The 25,867-nt window shown below is 43.0% G+C and overlaps 1 protein-coding gene across 1 annotated transcript in view; it reads right to left on the bottom strand.

The window, feature by feature from the left end:
* The window catches only part of LOC306968602 (protein shisa-8), a 70,970-nt gene that overhangs the window by 17,984 nt on the left and 27,119 nt on the right, over positions 1 to 25,867 (bottom strand). Inside the window, exon 2 of the mRNA XM_079564030.1 lies at positions 16,363 to 16,478. Coding sequence (XP_079420156.1) covers positions 16,363 to 16,478 — 116 coding nt within the window. The remainder of the gene's footprint in view (positions 1 to 16,362; positions 16,479 to 25,867) is intronic.

Here is a 25,867-nt window from a genome sequence, read left to right as displayed (position 1 = left end):
CTCTCTGAGCCTCCTCGTCTGAACCGTGGCCGTCCTCTCACGGTAATAATATACTCAATTGAATTGAGCTCCACAGAAGCGCCGTGTAAACGCACTGTTGGGAGCGTCTTATGAAGGCAGCGATGTGATTTCATATGCCAAGGTCATGGTGCTGACATTTGTAACATGTGATTCAGCTTGTTATTGATGGAGACGGGCGGGTGAAGTGTACCTCCTCAGGGCCTGTTATAAAACACTCACAGTGAGGAGGCTGTGCTGCACATCCACAGGGAGTGGGTTACTGTCTCTGATTAAAAAAAGTGCTCATTGACGATGTCTAATGGTTGGCTCTGCCTTGACTTACAAGGAGACATTATACTATGCTTGACATTTCTGTCACTGAGCAAACGGCAAATGTATTCTGTCCACTGACATTTTACACACCCTCTGACAAGAGATTAAATAAATACAAGGCTTCTCAAAGAGAAAAGAAAAGGCAGTGTACTCTCTTCATCTTTTTTCAATCCACTTGTTTTGTAATGCACAAGTATCTTTAGATTCTGTCAACACAACAGTATGTCTCTCATCTCACTTTGTTTAAATTCTGAACAGGAAAAGCCACCTATCACATCTGTCTGTCTTTGACAAGTGAGATGCCACAACATACAGTATATGATGTGCATGATCTAAAATCCTATTTAGCTGTGCTTCCTTCTCCTGTCTCTCCTCCGTTCCTCTCTGGCTCTTCTTGGCTCTCTGTTCCAGCATGGTGGCCCACTCTCTGGCCTCTCTTTGATCCCCCATAATGCATTGTGATAGCTGTGTCAGCGTTGGGCTGATCTCAGAGAAACCCGCTCAGATCAATAGCACAGTGTCATGAGGGGCGTTCTCTCTGGTGGCCGGCTCCTCTCTCATCCCCCTGTGATCTCATCCTCTCTACTCTGCGTCTTCTTACTCCTTAAAGGCCACATGGAGCTTTCTCTCACTTTGTCTTATTTTATTAGGCTCTCCTCTTTATGCGCGCTAATAAATTATAGTTCAAGTCACGTATGCCTCGCATGAAATAGGTTTGTGTTCCAATACTATAGGACTTGTTTGGAGTTGGACACATTGATACATTGTTGATGTTGCAGACATGACAGTTTCTAGATTATAATGAGCAGTTTAGCGCATTATGATCTGTTGATCTGTTGAATTAATATCATCATTAGTTCATTAACAGTATGTCGTTTATTAGAAAATCCACTCATTTACTCAACAGGCCCTTTGCTTAACATGATTCCACAGATGAGACTGAACAGTGATAATATCCTCTATCAGCTCTGGTTGCAGATGATGTAAAATGGAGGAATCGACCTGTGACATTTTCCACAACAGTTTTGACATTCCCGACAGTTTGCAGATGTAGATTGCACGTTGGCGTCTGGTTTGTCCTTGTTCTGTGGATGTGTACTTGGCAGAGAAGGGGCCGCAGCAATGTGTCTGGACATATGGTGTGTGTGTGTGCGAGTGTGAAACATGACAGTGTGTGGGCAGGAAGCATCTGACTGACGTCCAACATGAGATTCAATTAATGTTTCATTATTCAATCAAACCCTGCTCGGTTGTGACAGCAGAGTGGGGGGAGCGTCTGAGGAAGTGGGGCTCAGGGAAAGGCGACTCCACAACAACAAACACGCCAACTATAGTTTACAGACTTTTTTTTATTGCTTTTTACCATGTTACACTGTTCTCTAATTAAAAACGTTCCCGCTGGAGCTGTGTTTCAACCCACTCGCACATCTTTGAGTAATCTTTGGACTTTCCCCACTGGGTGTTCTTGGCATCACGGCGACAGCTCCCAATAAGCTCCTCCTGAGGTCAAGAGCATCCAGGAATCTTGCTAAGCTTAACCCGCCCATCGCCGAGTAGAAACACCACAGTTTCACTACAGCCATACGAGCGGAGGATCAAAAAGTGAAACTATTCGACATTTTTGTTTGAGCAGTTTTAGCTCGATACAGCAGTTTCGAACCAACAAACTGTAAGATGGTGATAAAGATGTGTTGGACATCATCACCAAATACCTGCAAAAAGCATAATACCCCTCTTTAAGTTTTCCTCAGTTTTTGCTTTCTTTACTTGAATTAATTAATAAATTACAATTTGGCCAAAATATTGTTTGCAGCTCTATTTGTCTGTCTAGATCCCAGACCTTAGACAGCTCCTTACACATGAGATCTCCAACCAGTAGTTTGCTCTTTCAAGGTCGCCAAAGGTTTTCTACATTTCTGCATTTTCTTCATCACCTTGAAGACAATCCGCAATCATTTAGGCGAATGTTGTTCTCAGTTAAAGGGAATTAAGAAACAAAGGCTCAATTCCCTTTAAATATGCTTAAATATCACCTTGGCTGAAGGTGAATGGCTGAATCCCTCATAAGTCGCTTAGTTGCAAGTGTCGTCAAAGCATGAGTAGCTCTCTGACGTTTTTCTCACGTTGAACAAAGTAGCTCACTGGTCTGGCTTTAGTGACACAACTACTTGTTGGCAAATTTGAAAACCTGCATAATCACCACACTGACGCACAATTATCCATTTTCCAGTGGGTTCAAGGTAAAGGGATCAATGGGACCTCGTCAGGATGAAGTTTCATCGGCAACAGGGCAACAAAAAAGGTCTTGGTTCCAGATGCTTATAGTCACTTTCCAATTTTCATGCATTATTCATATGTAGCTGCCCTGGGGTAGACTGGCAGAAGCAAGGCTGCCAATTGGCGACATCGGCCACTCCGACGGCCACCAACCACTTACACAGTCTCACAAACTACATGCAACCAGGCTTCCTGGTGTTCCCTGGTGGTCTCCCATTGAGACACCAACCGGGCCCTACCTGCTTTGTTTCCGAAATCTGGCAGGATCGAGCATAGTAAAGGCGTTAATCATTGTCTCGTTGGTAAGGCTTCTCTTCAAACTCTTTGCCCCCTGTCACCCTATACTTTCTTGTGCAACAAACAAGTGATAACATAAAAATAAAACATACATACACAAAACAAAGTCCATCCATCCATCCATCCATCCATCCATCCATCCATCCATCCATCCATTCTTTTTCTTCCACTTGTCCGTTTCCGGGTCGTGGGGGCAGCTGTTGGAGCTGCCCAAATCACATTGCACCAGCCCCTTATGGCTTCTCCTGCAGGGGGTTGGGCCACAGAAGGACGGCCTCATGATTCAAACCGGGCCTGTTGGTCTCTCATAAGGGGCTTCTGAACCGCTCTTTGTCTGACCCGTCACCCAGGACCTGTTTGCCATGGGAGACCCTACCAGGGGCACGAAGCCCCGACAACAGAGCTCCAGGATCATTCGGGTGCTCAAACCCCTCCACCACGTTAAGGTGGCGGGTCCAGGGGGGGCAAAACAAAGTCAGATAGCGCATCTTGAAATATGGGTATAGCAATCTAAAATCCAAGTCATTTAGTGAGTTAAGGGTTTCAGCATTGATCCAGACCATGACAATATGAAAACTTGACGCCGTGACCTTCTAATCAGCAGCATGGACGCGTACAGTAGGCCTGCACTGTACTGTTAAAGTGTGCGTGCTGCCTAGTGTGTAGTTGGATGAGTGCGGTCAGTGGTCTCCGGAGCCTGCAGCCGTCACACAGCACATGGGCTGTCATAACAGACTCCTCGGAGGATCATGCATGGCTGAGTGGGATTAGGTCGTACACGCTCTGGGAATGACGTGATGCGTGGTGGCAATGTGGCTGAGCATATAGGCGAATATTTTTGTGTACCAGGATATTTTGAGTGGCTCTAAAAATGTCGATTGGTGTAAAGGTGTGTGTGGTGTTTGGAAGCGTCTGAGGTTTGATGGGAGCACATATTACTATATATACTATACTAAAAATCATGTTTGTTCAAATTATTTTCCATGCAATCAGGGAAGAAGAAACCCATTGATGGAATAACCTGGTCATTCAGGATGTTCAGGTCGTCAGCTGATCTCATTCTTTAGGCACATAGTGTTGCTGAACCTAGACCTGACCAACTGCAGCAACCCCAGATCAGAACAGTTAGTTAAATCCAGGTCGTGCCTAATTTATTGAGAAAGCTTTGAAAAAGAAGCATGTACAACAGAGGAGCTGAAATGTCTTTATTCACAAAGTCACAAACTGTAACGTTGACACACTTAACTCTAAAAGCCTGAACTCTCCCATACCTATTCCACATTGATCAGGTGAGAGACGTATTTGTTCTGAGACAAAGCAAAGTCTTCCGTTGCAAAACTACTGTTTCTCTGACGCCATTCCTACGTGCGACTTCTGCTCGTCATCAGCGCACATTGAGGGGGTAAAAAAAAAAAAAAGAACTTCAGAAATTTCGGGGGGGGAAGCATTCTGTCGTGAGAGAAAGTGTGAAATGCCATTCTATTCATAATCAAATGTGTTGCGCAGCTCGCTTCTTCTGGCATATTTTTGTCCTACTTTTTGCTTTTCTCCAAACGCCCCCTCAGTTCCCTGTCATCCGGCTTCCCGCAAGTCAGCAGCATTGGCGTTAACCAGTAAACTCGTACACGGCGGCGCGGAGCACGGCTCATTATGGGAGAATTAAAGGGAGTTCGAATCGAGCGTCCCAGTCACTTCGTAATAGTAACACTTGGAGAAAGCCCGCGGCGGTTCAGGCTAATCCGGGCCATTAAATGTATAGCCACGCACCTCTCTCACTCAGGAGGTTACGCTCATATCAGACTCCACACACACACACACACACACACACACACACACCAACGCTCACTTTGGGTTCACTTTTGTCACGCCACTTTCCCTCCATGATGTCCCTATCCCCACGCCTCGGACGGCCTCAAAGCCACTTCCGTGAACTCGCTGGTAATAAAGCCTTAAAGCCAATCCACGCCATTATTGTCGTATTTGAGGGAAACTGTTTTATCGCGTCGCTCGGAATGAAAGGGGAATTGAAAGCCGTGTAGTTCCTTGCTCTGCTATCATCACGCGTTTCGAATTTAATTGATTCACTGGCTATGCTGGCTTAAGGTCATATTATAAGTAGACAAGGAGAAAAACAAAAAGAAGTAGTGAGGTTCCACATTGTTGAGTTTCTTTTTGAGGCCATCTATTCATTAGAAACTTGTTTTTTGGTGTTTGTTTTGATGAATTGGTTCAGTTCATTTTTCACTAAATAATACAAGAAGGAAGGCAGAAATAGCGTTGTCCTTTTTTTCATGAGAAATTTTAGCTGCTGACTCTAATTGTACACATATCATCAATATGCGTCACAAGAGGCGCTACAGGGAACAAAAAAGGGATACATGAGGAGGTATCTATCTCTACTATTGTTGTGACTAATGTCCATTCACTGGAGAAAAAGATGGATTATGTTTGTCTGCTACGCTCTTCCCAGAAAATGGTGAAAGACTGTTGTGGAGCGGAGGGAGCTGCGCAGGAGGAAGAGGAGGGAAGGGTAGGAGCTGACCTGTGCTCTGAGATGGGGACAGATCCAGAAGGTGGTGCACCCTTTCAGAGGAGCACTGAAGGCAGTACTCCGGTCCTAGCCTGATAAACCACACCCACCTTCTTTCTGCGCGAAAGAAGGTGGGTGTGGCCACACACGGTAAATAAGTTGTTGATTAAAGGACAAGGTTACGTCACTCTCTGCACCACTATGTTGTTAGTTCAATTAACATTAACATTAGCCAAAACTAATCATGGATGAAGTAGTCGAGGATTTTGCCTCGCGTTCTCCGCGTGAGTTCATATTCACTTCATTTAAAAAAAAATGGACTACAGCTGTCGTCACGTCCGCTAATTGCTAATTGGTTTATTTAACTGACAATCTGTGCGCGTTAGGCCCGCCCCTTCAAACTGCTCCAATTGCTCCGTGACCAGACTAATTCCCTGGAATGGACAGGGAAGAGTATGGCAACTCGTCTGACCTCCAAAATCATACTGGTCAAGTTGGCCCACAATGGCGGCGCGCTCAGTCACAGCGGCTCAGGACTAACCCAACACCTGAACACAAGTTCGTTGTATAATGAAGCACTTACAGCTTGAACATCCCGGCATTCAACAGTTGAGCACTTTTTAAACAGGATTACTGCATTTGCATGTGTAGTAACGTTGACAATGTAGACAGCTACATGGAGCCGTCTGATTTTCTGACAAGTGAAATATCAAAATGACTTGCTTTCTTTTCCAGAATGACAAGTTTCTTGCCAAAACTCTTATATGAGAATCAATGGATTTGACACTGGTGCAGTGTCAACCTCTAAGTTATGGTAACTATTTGAACTAAAGCATCTTTATGAAATCAAAAGATATATGTAATATTTCTTGATACATTGGTTATTGGTTTCAACTCCTCTGTTTGTGATATTGGTATCAGCTTTCAGCCCCCAAAATTCCATATAGATCGGCCTCTATTTCCCATCACACTCAGAAACTTTCTAAACAACACAGCTATTTTCTGAGGCCAAGTTAATGAAATGTGTCAATCCATATCGGCTGGATAACTGCAGGCAAGGACGCAGCAGCCACAACACAACCACCCAGGGCTTCTCTTCTTCTCTTTCTCACCCCTACCCCACGCATACGAGTGCATATACATGTACCGATCACCACTCCCAGTGCTCTCCCAGAGACGCTCCTCCTGTCACTGCCCGGGCTTGCCGTCATTTGTCTTCATTGAGCTCAGTGAATTGTCCGTCCGCACTTTTTCTATTGACGGCTGATGCTGCTGTATGCCAGAGTGAGCGTGTTTTTGAGCGTAGACATAGGCTCTTGATATGGAATACAATGGTGTCACGTGAACGTAGCTTATGGACTAATTATGCACAAGTACTGTTTCAGAAAAGCCCGGAGATTACGAGCCTCCCTCATATGCATAAATTTGCACTAGAAAAGAAGCTGGTATTATTCCATTCAAAACAGGCGGTGACCTTGTCCTTGGTGTCCACGTTTTCTCCATCCTTTGATCGATAAGTCATTGGTTAACCCTGGCTGCTGACCTGCAGCGCTGCAAAACACTACTAATTACCCAATATTTCCAATCACGCGGTCGACCCCCTGCCTGCTTCTCAGTCATTCCCATTCATTTGTGGGTCATCAAAGCTGCGATCTGCCTCTGTTCCGGATTATTAAAAAAGACGAATCTATCCTCAACTCCAATACACCACTCTGTTACCATATACAATTGTTAAGTTTTATTACAATGACTTGATTTAATTTCTTCATTTGAGCTTTGTTGGATGAACCGAAATTAGCATCAGTGATTCACAACCAGTTAAAAATAACTATTATATATTATATAAATCCTTTAAGAAAAGAAATCTTCTCTTGTTAAAACGAAAAAATCGACATAACCATGTGTCTCTCATATTTGCAAAAAGATTTATTGCTGCCTTTTGGTAATTGTTACGCTTAAGTCACAGAACAAGGTTCAGACAGCACAGATTTGAAGCGGGCGGAAGAGGAGCGGGGAAAACAGGAGGGGAGGGGACACCGAGATGACAGCAGAAGGGAGACAGAAAGACACCTCAAGGGAAGCCAGGCTGTGAGACAGAAAGAGGCCAGAGCAGAAGAGAGAGTGGCTAATGAGAGGAGCTCCTCAGAAGAAGACAGTGGCTCCGGTGCTAACGCTTGTGATGTGCCTCAAAATTACCACCGTGAGTTACACCTGATTCCCCCATTTCAGAAAGCCTACACTGTTGGGCTCTCTTTCAGGCACTTTCTGAGCTGCTCTGTGCTGAGCTCACTGCATGTAATGGTTTCAAAAACATGAGTCGCGTCCTATTTCTGCAGATCCTTTTTTTCTCAAGTAAAAGATGAAACACAAACAAAGGCGCACAGCAGCTTGTCTTAACAGTGGTTAAGGCTGCTGCACATTTACATAGAACACTTTTCCACCCTCAGCGTGAGTCTTAAGTCCCGGCACCAACACTTTGCTGAATGTCTCTCCCCACTCTTCGCCCCTTTTGACCCTCAGTTGTCCTGTCTCATAAAGCCCATAGGCCAAAACATCCTTATGCAAAGACTGGGAAAGGGGAGAATAAAGTTATAATGAGAGCGAGAGGAAAAAGTTTTATTCTTGTAAATTCCAAGTAGTAAAACTGTTTGTGAGCAATGTTGACCATTTGTCCTGTTCTTATGGATAGAGGGCAGCTGTAAGTGGGTCTAATGAAACAGTCCTTAGCACAAGCAGCCCCTAAAGCGGTGGCAGAGCTCCTTTGCTTTTACTCTGGCACACTGCCAGCTCTCCTTGTTTTCACTTACATTAAGGCATTCAAAGTGCTGGCATTTGTGCTGATGTATTGCAGCTGCCATGTTTAGTTAAACATGTTTGTATGATAACAAATGTGTATTGTTTCAGCGTTAGAAAGTCACCCAGAGGCTGTTGAGAGTGAGGTCTTAGTCGGCCGTTTGGGATTCACATGTGAACAATGATGCACATTGTTTTAATATATAGCCTCATATAGAACAACCTGCTGCTTTCCACCATTCATTTACATTCAGTCTTTATTAAGGACACAAGTGTGAACACATGATCCACAGCTACGTTCAAAATAAAGAGAATGTGCTCTTCAGTGAATATAGCTGCTGTGAGAGACAAGTGGGCCACCTGACTGCACAGGCAGCAGCTCACGCCTCAGTGGATGTGTTCAACATACCACATGCACAGTCATATGCTCACATATAAAGCATACAGTTCACTTTCACTGTCTGTGCCATCCTCACTCAGATATAATTGGCATTGGCCCCATGTGGCCTCGCTGTGACAGCGAAGGCTGTGTGCACATGTAAACAAACACTTAGTCTCTCGCAGATGCCCCCCCTCATGCCTATAGTGCTTCTTTTCACTTAACACCATCCTGCAGGCTCCCATGGCACTCATTTCCTTGTTTTCATTTCAATGTCACACCAATTCTATCTCGCCTCCAAACCCTCGTTCTCCTGATGCAGTCCTCTTCCCTTCTGTCTCTACTTCTCTACAGCCCCTTCCCCCTTTACTCACATGTTTTTAGTTCTGCATCTTACTGTTGCAGGCCAACAACATGCAAATTATGCCCCACAAATGCAAATCCCCTCCTATCTCACAGGAGACCCCCCGGTGGAGAATAGAACCAGCACAGCACCGAAACACCGGCCGCTTATCCTTTTGTGGCAGGAGAGCCTATTGTTTGAAGGTTACCTGTGAGAACTGCTGAATAAACAGGAAAAATGGTCATGCATGAAATGGTTCAAAGCTTCATATGGAACCGATAATCTTCAATATATTCAGTCTTAACCTCATTCTGTAATGGCTCCTGCTGTAATTTTTTTCTCGCCTCATTAAAACATGCCATTTATGGAGAACAGTGTACAAACATATTACTGGGTTTGCCTGTTGGATTATGTAATTCAGGGAAATCCTTTCAAATCCAGCAGCACAAAAACCTTAAAAGTGTGCTGTTTTTATGTGCGTTATCCGTGGTGCTGAAATGCGCTGACGGCAGAGAATGGCTGCAGGTTTGCATGGCTCAGCTGCAAGTGTGTCTTTGTATCCTCCTTTCCCCGACCATCTGCTCCTCACCCTCAAACATTTTAGCTCTGTGTTTACAACCCTTGCATGTCATAGATTTATTATTGTGCATCCAGCAGACCATGTTTTTACGTGTTTTGCTGCTGTAACGCTTTGGACACTTGTTTAAAGAGTGTGTATTGAAGTGTGTTTTTGGCCCACTTGTACAGTGTGCATGTGTAGTGTGTGTGTTTTCTCCACTTGCGTAGTGTGTGTCTTGTCCACTTGTTTGTCGAGTGTGCATGTGCAGTGTGCGTTTTGTCCACTTGTTTGTTGAGTGTGCATGTGCAGTGTGCGTTTTGTCCACTTGTTTGTCGAGTGTGCATGTGCAGTGTGTGTTTTGTCCACTTGTTTGTTGAGTGTGCATGTGCAGTGTGTGTTTTGTCCACTTGTTTGTCGAGTGTGCATGTGCAGTGTGTGTTTTGTCCACTTGTTTGTTGAGTGTGCATGTGCAGTGTGTGTTTTGTCCACTTGTTTGTCGAGTGTGCATGTGCAGTGTGCGTTTTGTCCACTTGTTTGTCGAGTGTGCATGTGCAGTGTGTGTTTTGTCCACTTGTTTGTTGAGTGTGCATGTGCAGTGTGTGTTTTGTTCACTTGTTTGTCGAGTGTGCATGTGCAGTGTGTGTTTTGTCCACTTGTTTGTTGAGTGTGCATGTGCAGTGTGTGTTTTGTCCACTTGTTTGTTGAGTGTGCATGTGCAGTGTGTGTTTTGTCCACTCGTTTGTCGAGTGTGCATGTGCAGTGTGTGTTTTGTCCACTTGTTTGTCGAGTGTGCATGTGCAGTGTGTGTTTTGTCCACTTGTTTGAGTGTGTATCATGTGCAGTGTGTGTTTTGTTCACTTGTTTGTTGAGTGTGCATGTGCAGTGTGTGTTTTGTTCACTTGTTTGTTGAGTGTGCATGTGCAGTGTGTGTTTTGTCCACTTGTTTGAGTGTGTATCATGTGCAGTGTGTGTTTTGTTCACTTGTTTGTTGAGTGTGCATGTGCAGTGTGCCCCTGTCCTCGGGGCGCTTGTCCACACCAGAGCAGAGCAGTGGCTGACCAGCTGTCCCCCCTCGCAGCAAGCAGCATGTTCTCTCAGCTTTCCCTATTTCTATGCATCGACTTCATTCATTATATATTTTTTATAGAAAATCTGTTTGACCTTTTCACACACTTAGAATGCGACAATTAAATGCATTTCAGAACATTCATGTAGAATTCTTTCAGGCAAATAAAGATTTATAGTTGTTTGCAGAGGCCTTTTTTTTTTTAATCTTTCAAACCAGTCAAGTTGATTTACATGAATATTACTGCTCTTTATTTATAGAGAAAATAAATAGCAAGTGCACCATACATTTTCAAATACACTAAATAACTTTGTACCACACACATTTTAAGTGGTTTGTTTTGCTTTCCCATTAAAACAAAAACAGCTGAAACTTGTCTTATTCTTATATTGAGCCCTAGCCAGTAAACTGAATACCACAGTTGAGAGACCTGAGGTGTGAGGTTAGTCTTCCAGGGCGGGACAAAGCAGAGACAAGTGGAGGTTATACAACGGCTACGATGAGTTGAAGCCGCTAAGAGCTTCTGCGGCTTTACACATGAGAAGAAAAGGCATGTCACAATGAGAGGGGTCAGGAGAGAACAAGTGCCAAAGTCAGAGGAGTCGCTGACGGTGGGGCGGAGAGCTGGATTAGATGAGGTTAAAAGAGACATTGTACTTTAATGGAGGCGCCAGAGGAATGACAAGACATGGAGAAGACCAGGGCCAATCAAAGCGGGAGCGATGAAGGCGAAGGGTCACGAGGAGACAGGAGGGTATCGTTTTCATTCTAGTCACGTGTAAACTAAGCGATGTGGATTACCATGCCGTCTTGGATTTACTTTCGCTTTTCATTTTGATGTAGTTTGCAGCCATCGCCGACACTATGAAGAGCCCAGACTCTGATGAAGCTTCATTTCAATATAAGTGACAGATCTTTGTGATTGATCCCAAAGGCCGGAGCAAATGTAAACATACTTTTCTCCACCTTTTATTTATTGACTTTCCTCTTTTAGACGTCTTCTCTCGATTTGAGTTGTATATCGATTATGGTGTCATATGCAAACCCTCCATACAAGATTGTTAATGTTGCCCTGTGACCATAAAATACATACAATATCAGGTCAGCAAAGCCTTGCACGATGCAACTTTTGGCACTCAGAACTCAGAACGTTCATATTATTTAGGAGAGTCATATCAATTCATTGGGGACTCATAAGTCTGCTGAGCTGATACAGTATGACCTGAAATGCACCAGAATGCAGGTGCAGGAATACAGGAATTGTCAGGTGTTCAGTTAAAATTTTCCTCAAGGCACCCCTCCTGGTAAATGTCCTTTATGGCTCCCCTCCCGGTAAATATAATACACTTGTGTGTGTGACTTATGAATAAAGCCTACTTGCCTACCATCAGCACTTTCCGTTTCCTGTCATTTCAAATAATAGGCTAAGTCTTCTGTACAACTGGGGGTGTAATTAGAGATGCACAGGCTATGAGATCACATTAATATTAACAGCGCAAATAAAGTGATCTGATCATTATAACTTGTGCATTATAAATAGCCTATGTTACATCAGTTATTCTTTAATGAACTAAAATGCAAACACTTGGCCACTCCAGCAGTGGCTACTTTATTTGATTATGTTTTCCAATCATGATTTCTGTCCCAGCTTTGATTTTAACGTATTAACATTCTGCCGCTAGCATTAGCATACTGTTGCTATAGCCGCGGGATTTTGCAAGGGGAATCACAAATACATTTGCTGGGGTTAAAACTAAGAGTGATTGAATTCTCCTAGTTCTTTGCTTCGTAATGGCATATCGCATGCCCATATTGCTGGTCAGGAGGGCCAGCTCCGTCCTGGGCTGCCCCCTGGACTCTGTGGAGGAGGTGAGGGACAGGAGGGTGTTAGCCAAGCTCACCTCCATCATGGACAACACCTCCCACCCACTGCACGGGACTGTAGAAGAGCTGAGCAGCTCTCTCAGTGGCAGACTGAGACACCCTCAGTGCAGGACGGAGCGCTACCGCAAAGCCTTCATCCCCACTGCTGTCAGACTGTACAATAAAACTGTAAAGTAACATGTGCAATAATCTCTGTATCAGCTGCACTTTATTAACTCTGAGGGATCTTCTTGAACGCCGACTGTAACAAGTGAATTTCTCCTTTGTGAGATGAATAAAGGATTATCTTATATTCTCTGATATTTAAACGGTGAAAGTTGTGTTTTTAAAGCTGTGAGAGCCAAAACAGGTATCGGTTCAGTATTGGATATTTGTAGCCAATACCCAATATCGTTTTTTTCCCAGTATCTGCTTCGATATCCCATACCAGTATCGGATACCGTGCACAACCAGGTGTAATGATTGTTATTGTTTCCCCTTTTAACCTCAAACTACTCTGACCTTTCACCTCTGATCTCTGGCAATCAACAAGACACATTTCAACTAGTCTCTGTATTGTGTCAATCCTAACTCGTATTTTGGAACCACTAATTTGCCGTCATCTTAAATTAATTACAGAAATGCTGTAAAAAGCGTTCCTTGTGTCCCACTGAGCCTCCTCATATCCTCCAGTACTCTGTGTGCCGTCTTGTGTCTAATTATCCTCCAGGGTTAAATATATGTTTAATTGAGAGCTCGTATAACGCATCCAAAACCCTGGCCTTTTCAAAACTGCTTCGGCACTTTCTGCGTTTCTATTTTTATGCACAGCTTCTTTTCTTTAAGAGCCAAGAAAAAAGACAAAAGTGAGGAAGACAAACGGCCTCAGTTTTACGGCAGGACTGCAGCTTATCAGCGCCGTTTGGGGGTGAAAAGCGGGACACCGGCTTGTTTGTTGTAATTGCAGGGGGATGAAAGCATTGCCTTTTGTCTCTCGCGAGCGGGTGGTAGCAGTGTGAGAGCTGAACAAACTCAAGGCAGTAATAATTAATGTACGAAATAACCCATATATGAATCAGCTCACAGCTTTTATGTTTGTCCAAATGACCTCCTTCGAGAGTCCTGTTTATTTGTCACGTGGAGCTGTGTGACCACTTCTGCTGTTTACAAAGTTAGCATCAAGCCAAGGCCCACTACTGTTACTCTATATGAGAGTAGTGAAAATAATCGACCCGTTAGGGCCTATTAATTCCATGTTATGTGTCACGTACAGTTGGAGATGCTACACGAGTACTGATGAAGATGCCGAAAGAGTCAAAGACAGAAGTAAAATTACAACTTTGCACTGAAATATCTATAGAAAGCCTCGTTTATGACGAGGATGGACTTTAACTTAAAGAGGAGGTATTAAGCTTTTTGTATGTATTTGGTATTGATCCCATCTTTGTTGACATTGATCTAAAACAGCTGAAACAAAACATCCTGTTGTCCTCTTTCTCCCCTTTGCTGTGCAGCTGTTTGGAGTGAGCTTGGCTTTATTGAAGCTATGGCGAGATTTTTACTGCTTTGTGAAAGGATTAAGCTTAGCAAGATATCGAGTAGTGAGGAATGCATTTCCTGGATGCGTTTCCTGCCACTGCAGTGCCAAGAATTGCCACTGGGGAAGATTCAAAAATTACTCAAAAATGCATGACTGGCTGTGCTCAGTTCTCACCATGCTGTTTATGAATTCCGCAGTCAATTATTGGTTTTCATGTTCTTTATTATTATTCCTCTTCCATCTTTTTCCCGATTTTCTCCAGCTTTCAGCACCTTCATGCTTTGTGCAATTTATGCAAGTTATGCATCAAAATGTTCCGCATGTTGAGGAGAAGGGTGCTATTACTTTTGGGCCAAAATGTTGGAGATTTTTCCAGCACTTTCAACAGTTTGACCAGTTTATGGAATATAAAAGTTTATGCAATATTAACAATTTATGCAAATTAACCACTTTATGCATTTTAAACCGTTTATGCAACTTAAGAGTTTATGCCATTTAGGATTTATGAATTTTAAAGAGTTTATGCAATTTACATAATTTATGCAAATTAACCAATTCATGCATTTTACCACTTTATGCAGTTTATACAGTTTATGCAACATGACATTTTATGCATTTTACCAGTTTATGCAAATTATATTATGCAAATTAAGCAATTTATGCAATTTGAACAGTTTATGCAATTTCTGCATTCGCTTCCCGCAATTCCGCAGTCAATCGGAATTCCGCAGACCATTTCTAGTTCCTCTTCCATCTTTTTCCTGATTTTCTAGAGCTTTCAGCACCTTCATGCTTTGTGCAATTTATGCAAGTTATGCATCAAAATGTTCCGCATGTTGAGGAGAAGGGTGCTATTACTTTTGGGACTTCTGCAATTTACGTTTTTTCCGCAATCGGACAAAATGTCGGAGATTTTTCCCATTGACTTATAATGTGGCTTCCGCAAATCCATGCTTTTCTGCACTTTTTTCTGCATTTTCTGCAATTTCTGCACTTTGTGCATGTTCAGCTTATGCAACTTGTGGGTTTTGAGAAAAAATTGGCCTTCTGCAGATTTCCAGTTTTTTTTATTTTAAAGCGTTTATGCAATTTACATAATTTATGTGAATTATCCCATTCATGCATTTTACCACTTTATGCAGTTTATACAGTTTATGCAAATTTGATTATGCAATTTGAAGAGTTTATGCAATTTCTGCATTCGCTTCCCGCATTTCCGCAGTCAATCGCAATGGCGCAGTTATTATTATTATTTACCTTTATTTAACCAGGATAGTCCCACTGAGATTAAGAATCTCTTTTTCAGTGGAGTCCTGGCCCCAGAGGGGAATCTATTGTACATGTTTTTAGTGGTAGGGGAAGCCGGAGTACCCGGAGGAAACCTACGCAGACACGGGGAGAACATGCAAACTCCACACAGAAAGGCCCCGTCCAGGTGGGAATCGAACCCAGGACCTTCTTGCTGTGAGGCGTGAGCACTAACCGCTGCGCCACCGTGCCGCCGTTTAATTTTAACAAAAGTATTTCACAGGAAAACCCAATCGTATCCACTGTAAAGACTCAGATCTGTCTGTTTTTATAATGAACTATTAGCCCTAAGTGAAATGTAGAACTGATGCAAGCCTCTGGTGTTATGTAAAATTGAGACTTAATCTTCATTGACGCAAGAAGGGCATGCATTTAGTCGACCAATAAAAACCTGGACCACATCGACTTAACGACCAAAAGGGGGCAGCCCTAAACTCCAGATATGTTTTGGATGAGTGAACAACAGCGTAACACGATTAAAAGCTCTAAAAAGTCAATTCTTCAAACCACTATGACTGTTGTAAATATTGTTAAGAGCTGTTTAAAGATGTAGCAGCTTCTTATTTTGTGAAAAAGTAATAATAAGCCTTAAAAGTTTTGCTGTTGGCAAATGCATAATCCGCCCACTCACGGCACCTGATTAGCACCAACTGCTCCACCATCGAACGGAATCTACCACAAACAAATCCACGGGCGCCTGACGAGATGGATTTTTGTAAGTTTGTGAACTCAAACAATTACACGAGATGATTTGTAAGCAGGAGTTGACTGATCTAGCATCTTAGCGTCCTACTGTTCAGTGGCTTGAAGTCGATAATGTGTTTTTATCCTAAAGACTTGGCTCCTGTCACAAACGGATGAAGGCAGTGCAGCCTGAGCCTCCGAGGACACAGAGGGTTATATTAGGAGCGCTGTAAGTGTGTGAGGAGACAGATGGGTCACAGAGCTCCCTCAGTGGGGCCAGAGCTGGAGCAGGGCTAATTACATCTTAATTAAATACAAGCGGCCCGTCCCGTGTGTACAGCCACTGCATGTGTAACAGTGTGAGTAACCGTGCGAGTGTGAAGGACTGACCGTTGTTGGAGCGCAGAGCCCGCGCCGAGATGCCGTTAGTGCCGATCGGGTGATGAACCCCGGCTCCGTCCAGCACGCCCGCCTCCCCCGGCTGCTTTAGCAGCTCAGTCAGGGTCCTGTCAGGAGTCAGAAACAACACATTTATCACCAACTTTAGCACACAATCTAACAACAAATCAAGAAAAGCTGATACCGAGATGGAGAAGCACAGGCTGAGGAAGATGATGAATATGAAAATGAAAACGCGCGAATCCACACAGCCCTGACATGGTTAGAAGCAGATGGTTCGTGTGTATAAACTGAAAACGCTCTGAATTCATTTCAAAAAGCCGGCACAAAGGGACCGTCTGGAGGTTTGCCAAGTCGCTTCGTCAATCATTTACAAAACGTCATCCATCTTTTTTATTATTATTTGACGCATTTGAACAAGTCGCACAAAGCTGTACCAAAGGCTGGAAGAGACGAAGCCTAATAGGACACTCTTATTGAAAAATAACCAAATCAACCAGAACACTCAGTTCCTATCTTCCTGTAGCATAACTTCTACCATCTATAAACATGATGACGGCTATGACTCACGACAGTTCAGTTAAATTTGATGGTAGAAACGAATTTAGAGTCTCTTGGCACGACTATCATGCTCAATACCTTACACTTAATACCTCTTTCACATCATAACATTTATCTCTCACTGACGACTTGCGAGCGACTTGCGAGCTGTCACGTTTGCATACATCCCTTGCTTTACGTGCAGCGTGAAGTTTAAAAAGCCCCGGACTTATTTCATCCATTTTGCGATTCTTGTTTTTTTTTTTTTACAACACTGCAGATCAGGGAGGGGTTTTGCATCATTCCAAATCTACGCCCAATCGTTATCTCCCCAACAACTAGCATTTGTCATATTAACAAGGCCTCCAAGCCGCGAGCTGCTGTTTTCCCCGCATTCGCCGGGACATTTAGAACCAGCCAGTCAACAAATCAGACCTCAGAGCTATATACGACTATCGGGAGAGAGAGAGAGAGAGAGGGAGAGAGACGTGGATATTTCCTTCCCCGTTAATCTCGCTGTTGAGGCCTTTTAAAATACACCACAGCGATTGTCTTTTTATTAGCCCGCTGCGTAACGACGGCCATGAGAGCGCCGAGCGTGAAAAACCTGCGCCGATAAAAATGAACTCAACCCATTAAATCTCGGGCTATTTTTAAGCCCCCTGCTTTGGCGAGGAAACGGCGGCTAATGGGCGCCGCAGCCACTTCGCCGCCGTTACATATGCTATTGTGTAAGGCGTAATTAGAATTTAAATGATTACAATGGGGCGAATGGAAATGATCAAATCTCTACAGCCCACTTTTGGAAAAAGGACGGCCAAGGACATCACTGCGCTGCACACGTATATTGTGTTTATCCTTTTGGTATAGTTGCTCTCATTAAAAAGCCCGGCTTGTTTCCCCGACAGCCAATAGGGCTCATCATTCTTCCTCCCGCTTACCCCTCCAGAATGCTTAAGAGCGCTAACGTCCCGGCCTCGGCATGTTATCTGGGCGCACTATCTCCCAGAAAACATCTCTTTTTCCTAATCCGTTCTGTCTAATCGGCTTGACTTCACGCATCCCGCTCTCTTGTTGTTGCTGGTAGGCGTATAAATATCTCTTTCTCTCTCTCTCTCCCCCCTTCAACTTGTTATCCTCGTGATCTGCTCTTATTTGCGCTCCCGGACCGCTCGCCCTTTGGTGCCCATTTCCTGTTTGTTTACATCTCTGAGCAGCAGCAGCCTTATTCACAGTCAATCCTCTCGTTTTGGCTCGTCCTCCCCGGGGTCCCTGTCACATAAACTCACCAACTTGGGGATATAGGCGCGCTTGAAATGATCCGTTGTGATAGGAGGGGATGCGCAAAGTGTAGTGGCGTGGTTACGGAAAGATTCATTCTGAGATCACGACAGGATGTTAAGATGTCAAATAGTACGATACAACCACTTTGTCTCTATTCTAGAAACGGAACTGCCTCCTGATCGACAGATGGAGTAAGAGAAACAAATGGTTGTGAGCCATTTCCTAAAAAAAAAAAAACATGGTGGCTGGGACAAATCATCAATATTTTTTGCATGGCTGTTCTCACAACTGAATAATTTGCTCACTATTTGATGGTCATGAGACAGTTATTATTTTAAATGCATAGATAGTAGGCAGTCTTTTGATGTGCCCCGGATTACTTCCTCATTTCTTGCCCACTAAGCATGTGCACTGCAGCCCTAAACAAAGTTATTTATTAGGCAATTGAAAGTGCATAAGACACATAGTTCACACCATTATATTTAAGAATTTGCTATAAAATGTACCCAGTTTTCTTTAGTTGGACCATTTTTGTGATGTTTTTTAGGTTCACTTCCTTATTGGACACTGGCAGGAAGTGACATGAATAGAGGCAAACGATTTCAAACTGTTGCCGTGCCGACCATGTTATGTCAATGGGAAATGAGTGAGTCGAACGGCTATGGAGCTTTACCTCTATACAGACGGCATTGCGTCATAGAGTAGAGTACAGTATTTTGGGAACGTTTTTTCACTCTTTTCTGGCGGAATAGAAACTTATTTATCTGATACAAATAAAGTGAAGTCTAAATTGGGTTCATATGGATAGTTATTCACAGCAGGTGGTTCAGTAGGAGCGAAAAAACGGCAGTCGTAGCTAGCGATAGCATTAGCACAATGCTAACATGACGCATTTATTTATGCATTTATGGGCTGTTGAACCACTTTGCACTTCTCCATGTCTTTGTATTTTAATTTAGTAGAAAACTATATTCATAATTCAGCATTTGTTAAAGTAGTTTTTGAATAGAGAATAGAGAATAGAGAAAGTTTAGATTTTTCTCCAAATTGTTTTCCCCCATAACAAGTATTCAAACATGACCATATATTCCAGCGTTGCCGTCTGATGGAATCTGCAAACTGGTTCAACAGCCCATAAATACATAAATCAGGAGAATCGGAGAATGCTAACATGATGCGTCATGTTAGCATTGTGCTAATGCTCATGGCTAGCTAGCGAGAGCTGCGTTTGCCGTTTTTTCACTTTTTCTGAACAATCTGCTGTGAGAAAATATCCATATAGGCCCGCTTTACACTTTACTTTATATTTGTTTGGTAAACAGGTTCATATTCCACCAGAAAATGGCTAAAAAGAGTGGAAAATTCTGTTTCCCAAAAGATGGAAATGATAATATTTTGTGTGCTCATGCAGCTCAGGCCTCAAAGAACAGGGAGCGCATGCGAAGGCCAGTTGCAAGAAACCGCATCAATGTCATGTTGGCAACTTTTGGTAAAGCACCGTGTCAGAAATCAAGTTGACTTAATTACACAGTGGATTGAGAACAGATTTAAATAGAAACAACAGGTGACAAAAGACAGTACTAGAAACCAGAAGTGAAAAAGCTCTCCCTGTTGAGTGATATGGGTTTGCCTTTGTGCAATGGAATAACCCATGGCTCTAAAGCTCTAAAACAAAAGCTGGAGTGTCTGCCCAGGCGAGTGTAAACCATCCATCGTGCATTGACAAATTAAAGTGCAAAAACACATTTGGGGGAATTGGGATATAAAATGATTTACTTGATACGCCTAATATCACTATAGTGCTCTGTATCTTTGCCTTTCTCACAAAGATTAAGCTCAAATGAGCCCTTCAGACTGAATGCAGATCGAGATAAGCGCTGACAGAGTAATTCATCGTGCATAATGAATGTATTCTTCCCAAATTTGACAAATGTAATTGGAAGCACTCGCACACAGCAGCCCCGCCTGACACAGCCTATTTAACAGTATGATCTAAAACCAGGGCTAAATGTTCACTTGACAGAGCCCTGGGCCATGCACTTATGAGCAGTCACTTTTACAATGTTAGGATCATGCCGGATCTCATGTTTGCAATACTGAGATCTTTTTATTATACAGGCTTGTTTGTGCAATTGCATCCACCACAGTTCACATTCCACAGCCAGACGTTTGCTCATTTTGTTCTGTGTCAGCGTACACAATGGCGATAATGAAACCCCTCTGCCTGTTCGCTTTAATCCTGTTTAGGTTACCGCTTTGCCCCCCCGATGTGGTTTATTTCACATCAACTGCCCCACAGTCGTTAAATCAGACAATACATTTTAGCATTGTTCCACCGAAACCGTATCCCAACTCGCTTCCTCTTTGGGGAGTTCGGAGGCTGAATCACTCCTCACTGTCACAGCAGGTTAGTGTATATTACAAGACCCCCGACAGATAATTCCAGGGGCCCGGGGCCGAGCATGGATCCGAGCAGGAGCGCAAACCCACTCATTTGACATGACGATGCTGGAAAACTGTTATTCCGCCTCCCACATGGAGCGCTGTGTCTCTGGCCTACGCGGCAGACTCATGAACATGCAGGAATGAAGGCTATAGGGACCAAAGCTCTGAAGTAAACTCTAGATAGGACATGGACATAGTATACATTGGATCGAATGGCAATTCTGGCGGCCATCTTGTGATTGGCTCCTCCTAACCCAGTGCAATGGAATCAAATGGGGAACACACCTTGTTATATATAACTTTTTTCCTTGATACTGTTTTGATCTATTTTTAGTTTCTTCATGACTCCAAATCTAAACGCTTCTCAACTGGAGAGCAACAGTGTCATGCTTCATTTGAAAGCTAAGACCTACAAAACTGATCCTAGCTTTTTTGTCACGTTGTCGCCGCGTTTTTGTCACATTTTTGAAGCGTCTCTTTTTTGTCATGTTTTTTTTTGTTTTTTCATTGCTTTTTGTTGCTTTTTTGCTGTGTCTTGGTCACATTTTTGTCACGTTTTAGTCTCTTTTTTGTCAAGTTTTTGTGGCTTTTTCATCGCGTTTTTGTCATGTTTTTGTCCCTCTTTTGGTGCTTTTTTGTTGCTTTTTCATTCCTTTTTTTGTCATGCTTTCACCATATTTTGGTCATGTTTTCGTCACATTTTTGTCACGTTTTCATTCTATCCTAAGCGCTATTTTGATGCTTTTTTTTAAGCTTTTAGATTTGGGTAAAGTCAAACTGGAGAACATGTATTTCTGTACTTTTTAACATGGGACAGTCTTACAATGAATGCTACCCACTGAACCCTGGGAGTGAATGGAGAAAACAATGCTAATATGGCTAAACACCACCACTAAAAAAAAAAAGACATTTTAAAGAAATTTCATCCTGAGACTGAGATACCTTAAACTTAAGTTATACAACCAATCACAAACAATCAGTGTATCTCACATTCTGTCCTTTAATCAAAGAAAATGCTCCTGATTTTGTATTAGTTACTATAGGGGTTAGCCACAAGCCACGTCAACAAGCGTCATGTCCGATCTAGAGTTTTATTAAATATCTTTGGTAGAACTAAGTAACTTGTTTACCATAATAAATATTTTCTGTAGTCCCTCTGGGGTTAGTACAACTGTTAATGGGATGATTGGGGGGTCTTTCAGTGTCTCCGGCCAGATAACCACAATTGTAACTTCCCTGCACTGGGTCGGAGGCCCCAATACGCACTAATAGAATCACAAAGAAGAAGCTTTAGAAGAAGTGCTTTACAGATTAAAAGCAAAGCGTAGCAAATATAGCGTAGTATTTACTCTCACGGACAATTAATGAGTAAAAAACCATAACATGCTACGACACCTGCAGTGCTGCTTATGGCCTCTAGGGGCATGATTTACTTAGTACTACTTTAAGACAAAGGGGCCTTTCTGTGTGGAGTTTTGAATCCATTTGCTTAATTTTTTGTCCACTTCCACAAGACCAACTCCAAAAGTGTCCCGAACACAACAGAGAGTATTCATTTCGGTCTGCATTTGCCCGCTACTATCACAGTGAACCCCTGTGCCACATTTGACTCAGATTTCCCTACACTCTGCATTCATTCACTGTCGGAGAGGGGCCTCAGCACTGCAGCCCCCCCTCACAGAACATCACACATATACATTATCTGCCAGAAAGTGCACCCTGGTAGGCTTGGTCTGCAGCCCGAGTCTGTCTCCCACCCTGCTTTACTCCTATTAGAGCTGACAGCTGCCAAATAATGTCCCTTGGCGTGGCTGAGCACTCGCCATGCCAGGCCCTGTCTGTGCAGAGCTACTCAAGAATGTGTGTTTGCATGCCCATTAGAAGAAACTCTAAAAAGAGGAGCAGAGGCCTCATTCTCGACAACAACCTTTTTCCTCAGACTTTATCGTAACACCTCCTTGAACCGTAAACAAAAACATATAAACAAAATCTTGTTACTTTTTTGAGGGGCAAGAAAGGGGCAATTAAGAGACTGGACACATTTCACTTAATTAAATTAAGTAAGTATATGTGGTTGATAACATTATCTGAGTGGGCGGCTAGGACAATAAATCAATGAATGAAAAAGTACTATCAGTGTTTAAACTGTGTTGCATTTATCATTATCATCCTTATAACAAGTTGTTTTTTATGTGTAAACCCCTCCCACACGATCGTCTCTTCCCACTTAGTGGCCCGGATTCAAACAAATCAGCAGAAGCTGCACAACGAGTTTGTGAATCTTGCAACAAATCAATTCAGTTTGCAGGGAGAGGTTACCAAAACACCAAAAACCTCAACACAGATGCCAAAACAAAGACCAGATTTATTGACTTTTCTTGTTTTATCCCCTCAGGCTACAATCATTCAGCTGGTAGGGGACTCCTCTGCCAGTCAGCTCCAGGGCAGTTGTGGCCACAGGAATCGTTTAGCACCACAGAGTATCAGTAAACGAATAATAAAATGTAACTTTCAGTGTAGAAAACAACAACTCTTTAACCTCTTAACCCCTGACATAACCAAGTGCATTTTCTGCAGTTCAGCTTTACCCAGATCTAAAATGTTTCATCCTATAGGCCAAAGTTACGCCTCATTTGAAGACTTGCAAAACTCATCTCAACGGATCTTTTGCTTTTTTTGTTGCGTTGTCGTGGCTTTTTCATCCTCGTTTTCGTCGCAGCTTTGATGCTTTTTTCAAGAAGCTTTCAGATTTGGGTAAAGCCAAACTGGAGGAAATGTGCTCGGTTCAGGCAGAGTTTAAGAGGTTCAACTGATCATGACCGGTTACCAACACCGTACCTCACATCCCTTTCACACTATTGTACAATGCCATTAAATACAGTTCAGAATTGAAGTAATAAAACCCAGTTCTGCAGAGGACCCTGAGCTCCACCTGAAGACGACCACACGCCGCAGTTTTCGGAATTGCCACTTCGTTCTATATCAGCGTCAGTGAGTGGTGGAAAGCGAGCAATAGCTTCATTCCATGTGCATCCTGCAGCCTGAATGTGTCCTGGCAGGATGTGCTTGGTAAAGATGATGTCACACACCGCACCATATGTCGCCTGTGAGTCACCGTCTGCGCTCATTATTTGGTCTTTATTTTAGAAAGCACAAAACCGCGCGCTCCCCTCTCCTCCAGGGATGTCTTGTCAAGCGTTCATCGGTGTGACGCACTCATAACCCACGCTTCAGTACGTCGGCACACACACTCTGTCAGTCTGTCACCGGGCCGGTCCTATATGCGCTATTGACGGCACAAATGTACGCAGCAGGCTACAATCATTACTTCATCAATCACCTGACTGCGATAGACAAGGCTGTATCGATCAGATATTAGCACAAATCCATATGTGTGTAAACGGCTTTTTAATGATGGAAATGCTCGAAAGTGAGGTGTGTTGTTGTAGTGTGGAGAATGTGTTTCGCTTTTTGCTCGTAACATCGCATTAAATCAATTCCATATTTTGTGAATAGACCATGGCCACTAGTGGGAAATTTGTCCTCTGTGTTTGACCGATCCTTCAACCAGTGCTTCAGGGTGACCTGTCAGAAGCAGGGGGCGACCGCAGTGCAGCGCCTGGGGACTGTTCTCCAGATTTGAGCAACGTTCATGGTCAGGATTACCGAGCTGGAAGATTTGCCTGCTGTGCATGGTCCGGATTGATGAGGGGAACCGTAAAGCTCAGAGGAAACCATACACACAAACATGGGAGAGCATTTGCATGCTCCACACAGGAAGTTGACTAGGACTTTCCTGTCATGAGGTGATATTTTTCTCTCCGTAGAATCTTTGTAGCAGCAATATCTAAAAAACATTTTTTTTTTTTTTTTTTTTTTTTTTTTTAATACAATGCTAGTGTATTGTATTTGGGCATTTTCACACTTGCCCTGTTTGATTCAAACCTTTGGACTATTCTTTTGGTTTGGTCTTAAGTCCCAAATATGAATACTCCCTTTGGTCCAGGATCAAGAGGTGGTATTGACCAAGGTTTGATTCTGTGTAGTGTGAAAACTAAAGATTTTTGGGTAAAACCCACTAAGTGACATACATTAGAGTGTGCATATACGAGAGGAGAGAGAGAGAGAGGTTAAAATACAGTAAACTCGTGGATTGTGCTGACTTCCTCCTGCTCAGAAGCCCCTTGGTTTAGCACAGAGAGAGCACAACACAGGAGAATATTAATGTCTCTTCTGTATCTCCATAAAAATTCCGTTCTTTCTCTCTTTTTTTCTCAGCTTTTGTTGCAGACTGGGGTAGTATTGTAAAAAAAAATTAAAAAATAATAATATTGTATTTTATAGTTAAAGGGACTTGCTGCAAGTTGGTCATTTTATACTCACTACTGCCACCTCAGGTCTTACGCGGAACTGCAGCTTACAGAGTTGATATGTAACTGTCTGTTTTTTGTGCGTGCCCTCAGTCACGCGAAATGACCAAAGATGTTGTTAGCATTTGGCCTCTTCCATTGTATTCCTATAGCTCCAAACGGGGGTGAAGTTGGAAGCTACCACGCTCTTCCACGGGCACACACAAAAAACAGACAGGTACGTATCAACTTGTCTAAGCTCAGTTAAGAATATATCACAGTATGGAAGAACTGTGTGCTCTCGGTCACTCAAAAAAGTCCAAAGACGTTGTTAGCATTTGGCCTCTCCCAGTATATTCCTATAGCTCAAAACAGGGGGGAGGTTGGAGGCGACCAAGCCCTCCTATGGGCACACACACAGACCAGACAGGTACGTATCAACTCGTCTAAGCGCAGGTAAGAACAGTATGGAAAAACGGTGGCCTGTTCCTTTAAGCTTGTGCATGACAGCATGAATCAACACCTTTTTGAGTGACAGTGCAGGATTTTAGAGGCAGTTGTGGTGAATAGGTCTGAGCTCATACACATTAGGACATTGCTGGAACATGTAGGGGAAGGAAAATACTTAATTTAATTTTTTTAAACTCCGTATAGTCCCTTTAAGAAGTTGAATAGTTAATAGTTTACAGTTTCTTCGTTTTTATTTTTTGCTCCTCAGGATTTAAATCATTGTGACGATTACAAAAGAAATTCCCATTCTATCAATTCTGAAACACTTTAGAAGATGTGACTTTATTTGTTCAGTAAAAAGTAGTGCGACTCCCCCCCCCCCGACACAGACAAAGACATCAGCTCAGTTGGTTACAGACAGTTGACCT

This window comes from Gobius niger, assembly GCF_951799975.1.
Source record: "Gobius niger genome assembly, chromosome: 10".
Classification (NCBI taxonomy): Eukaryota; Metazoa; Chordata; class Actinopteri; order Gobiiformes; family Gobiidae; genus Gobius; species Gobius niger.
The sequence above is the reverse complement of the archived record's forward strand: the minus strand, read 5'-3'. Positions and strand labels throughout refer to the sequence as shown.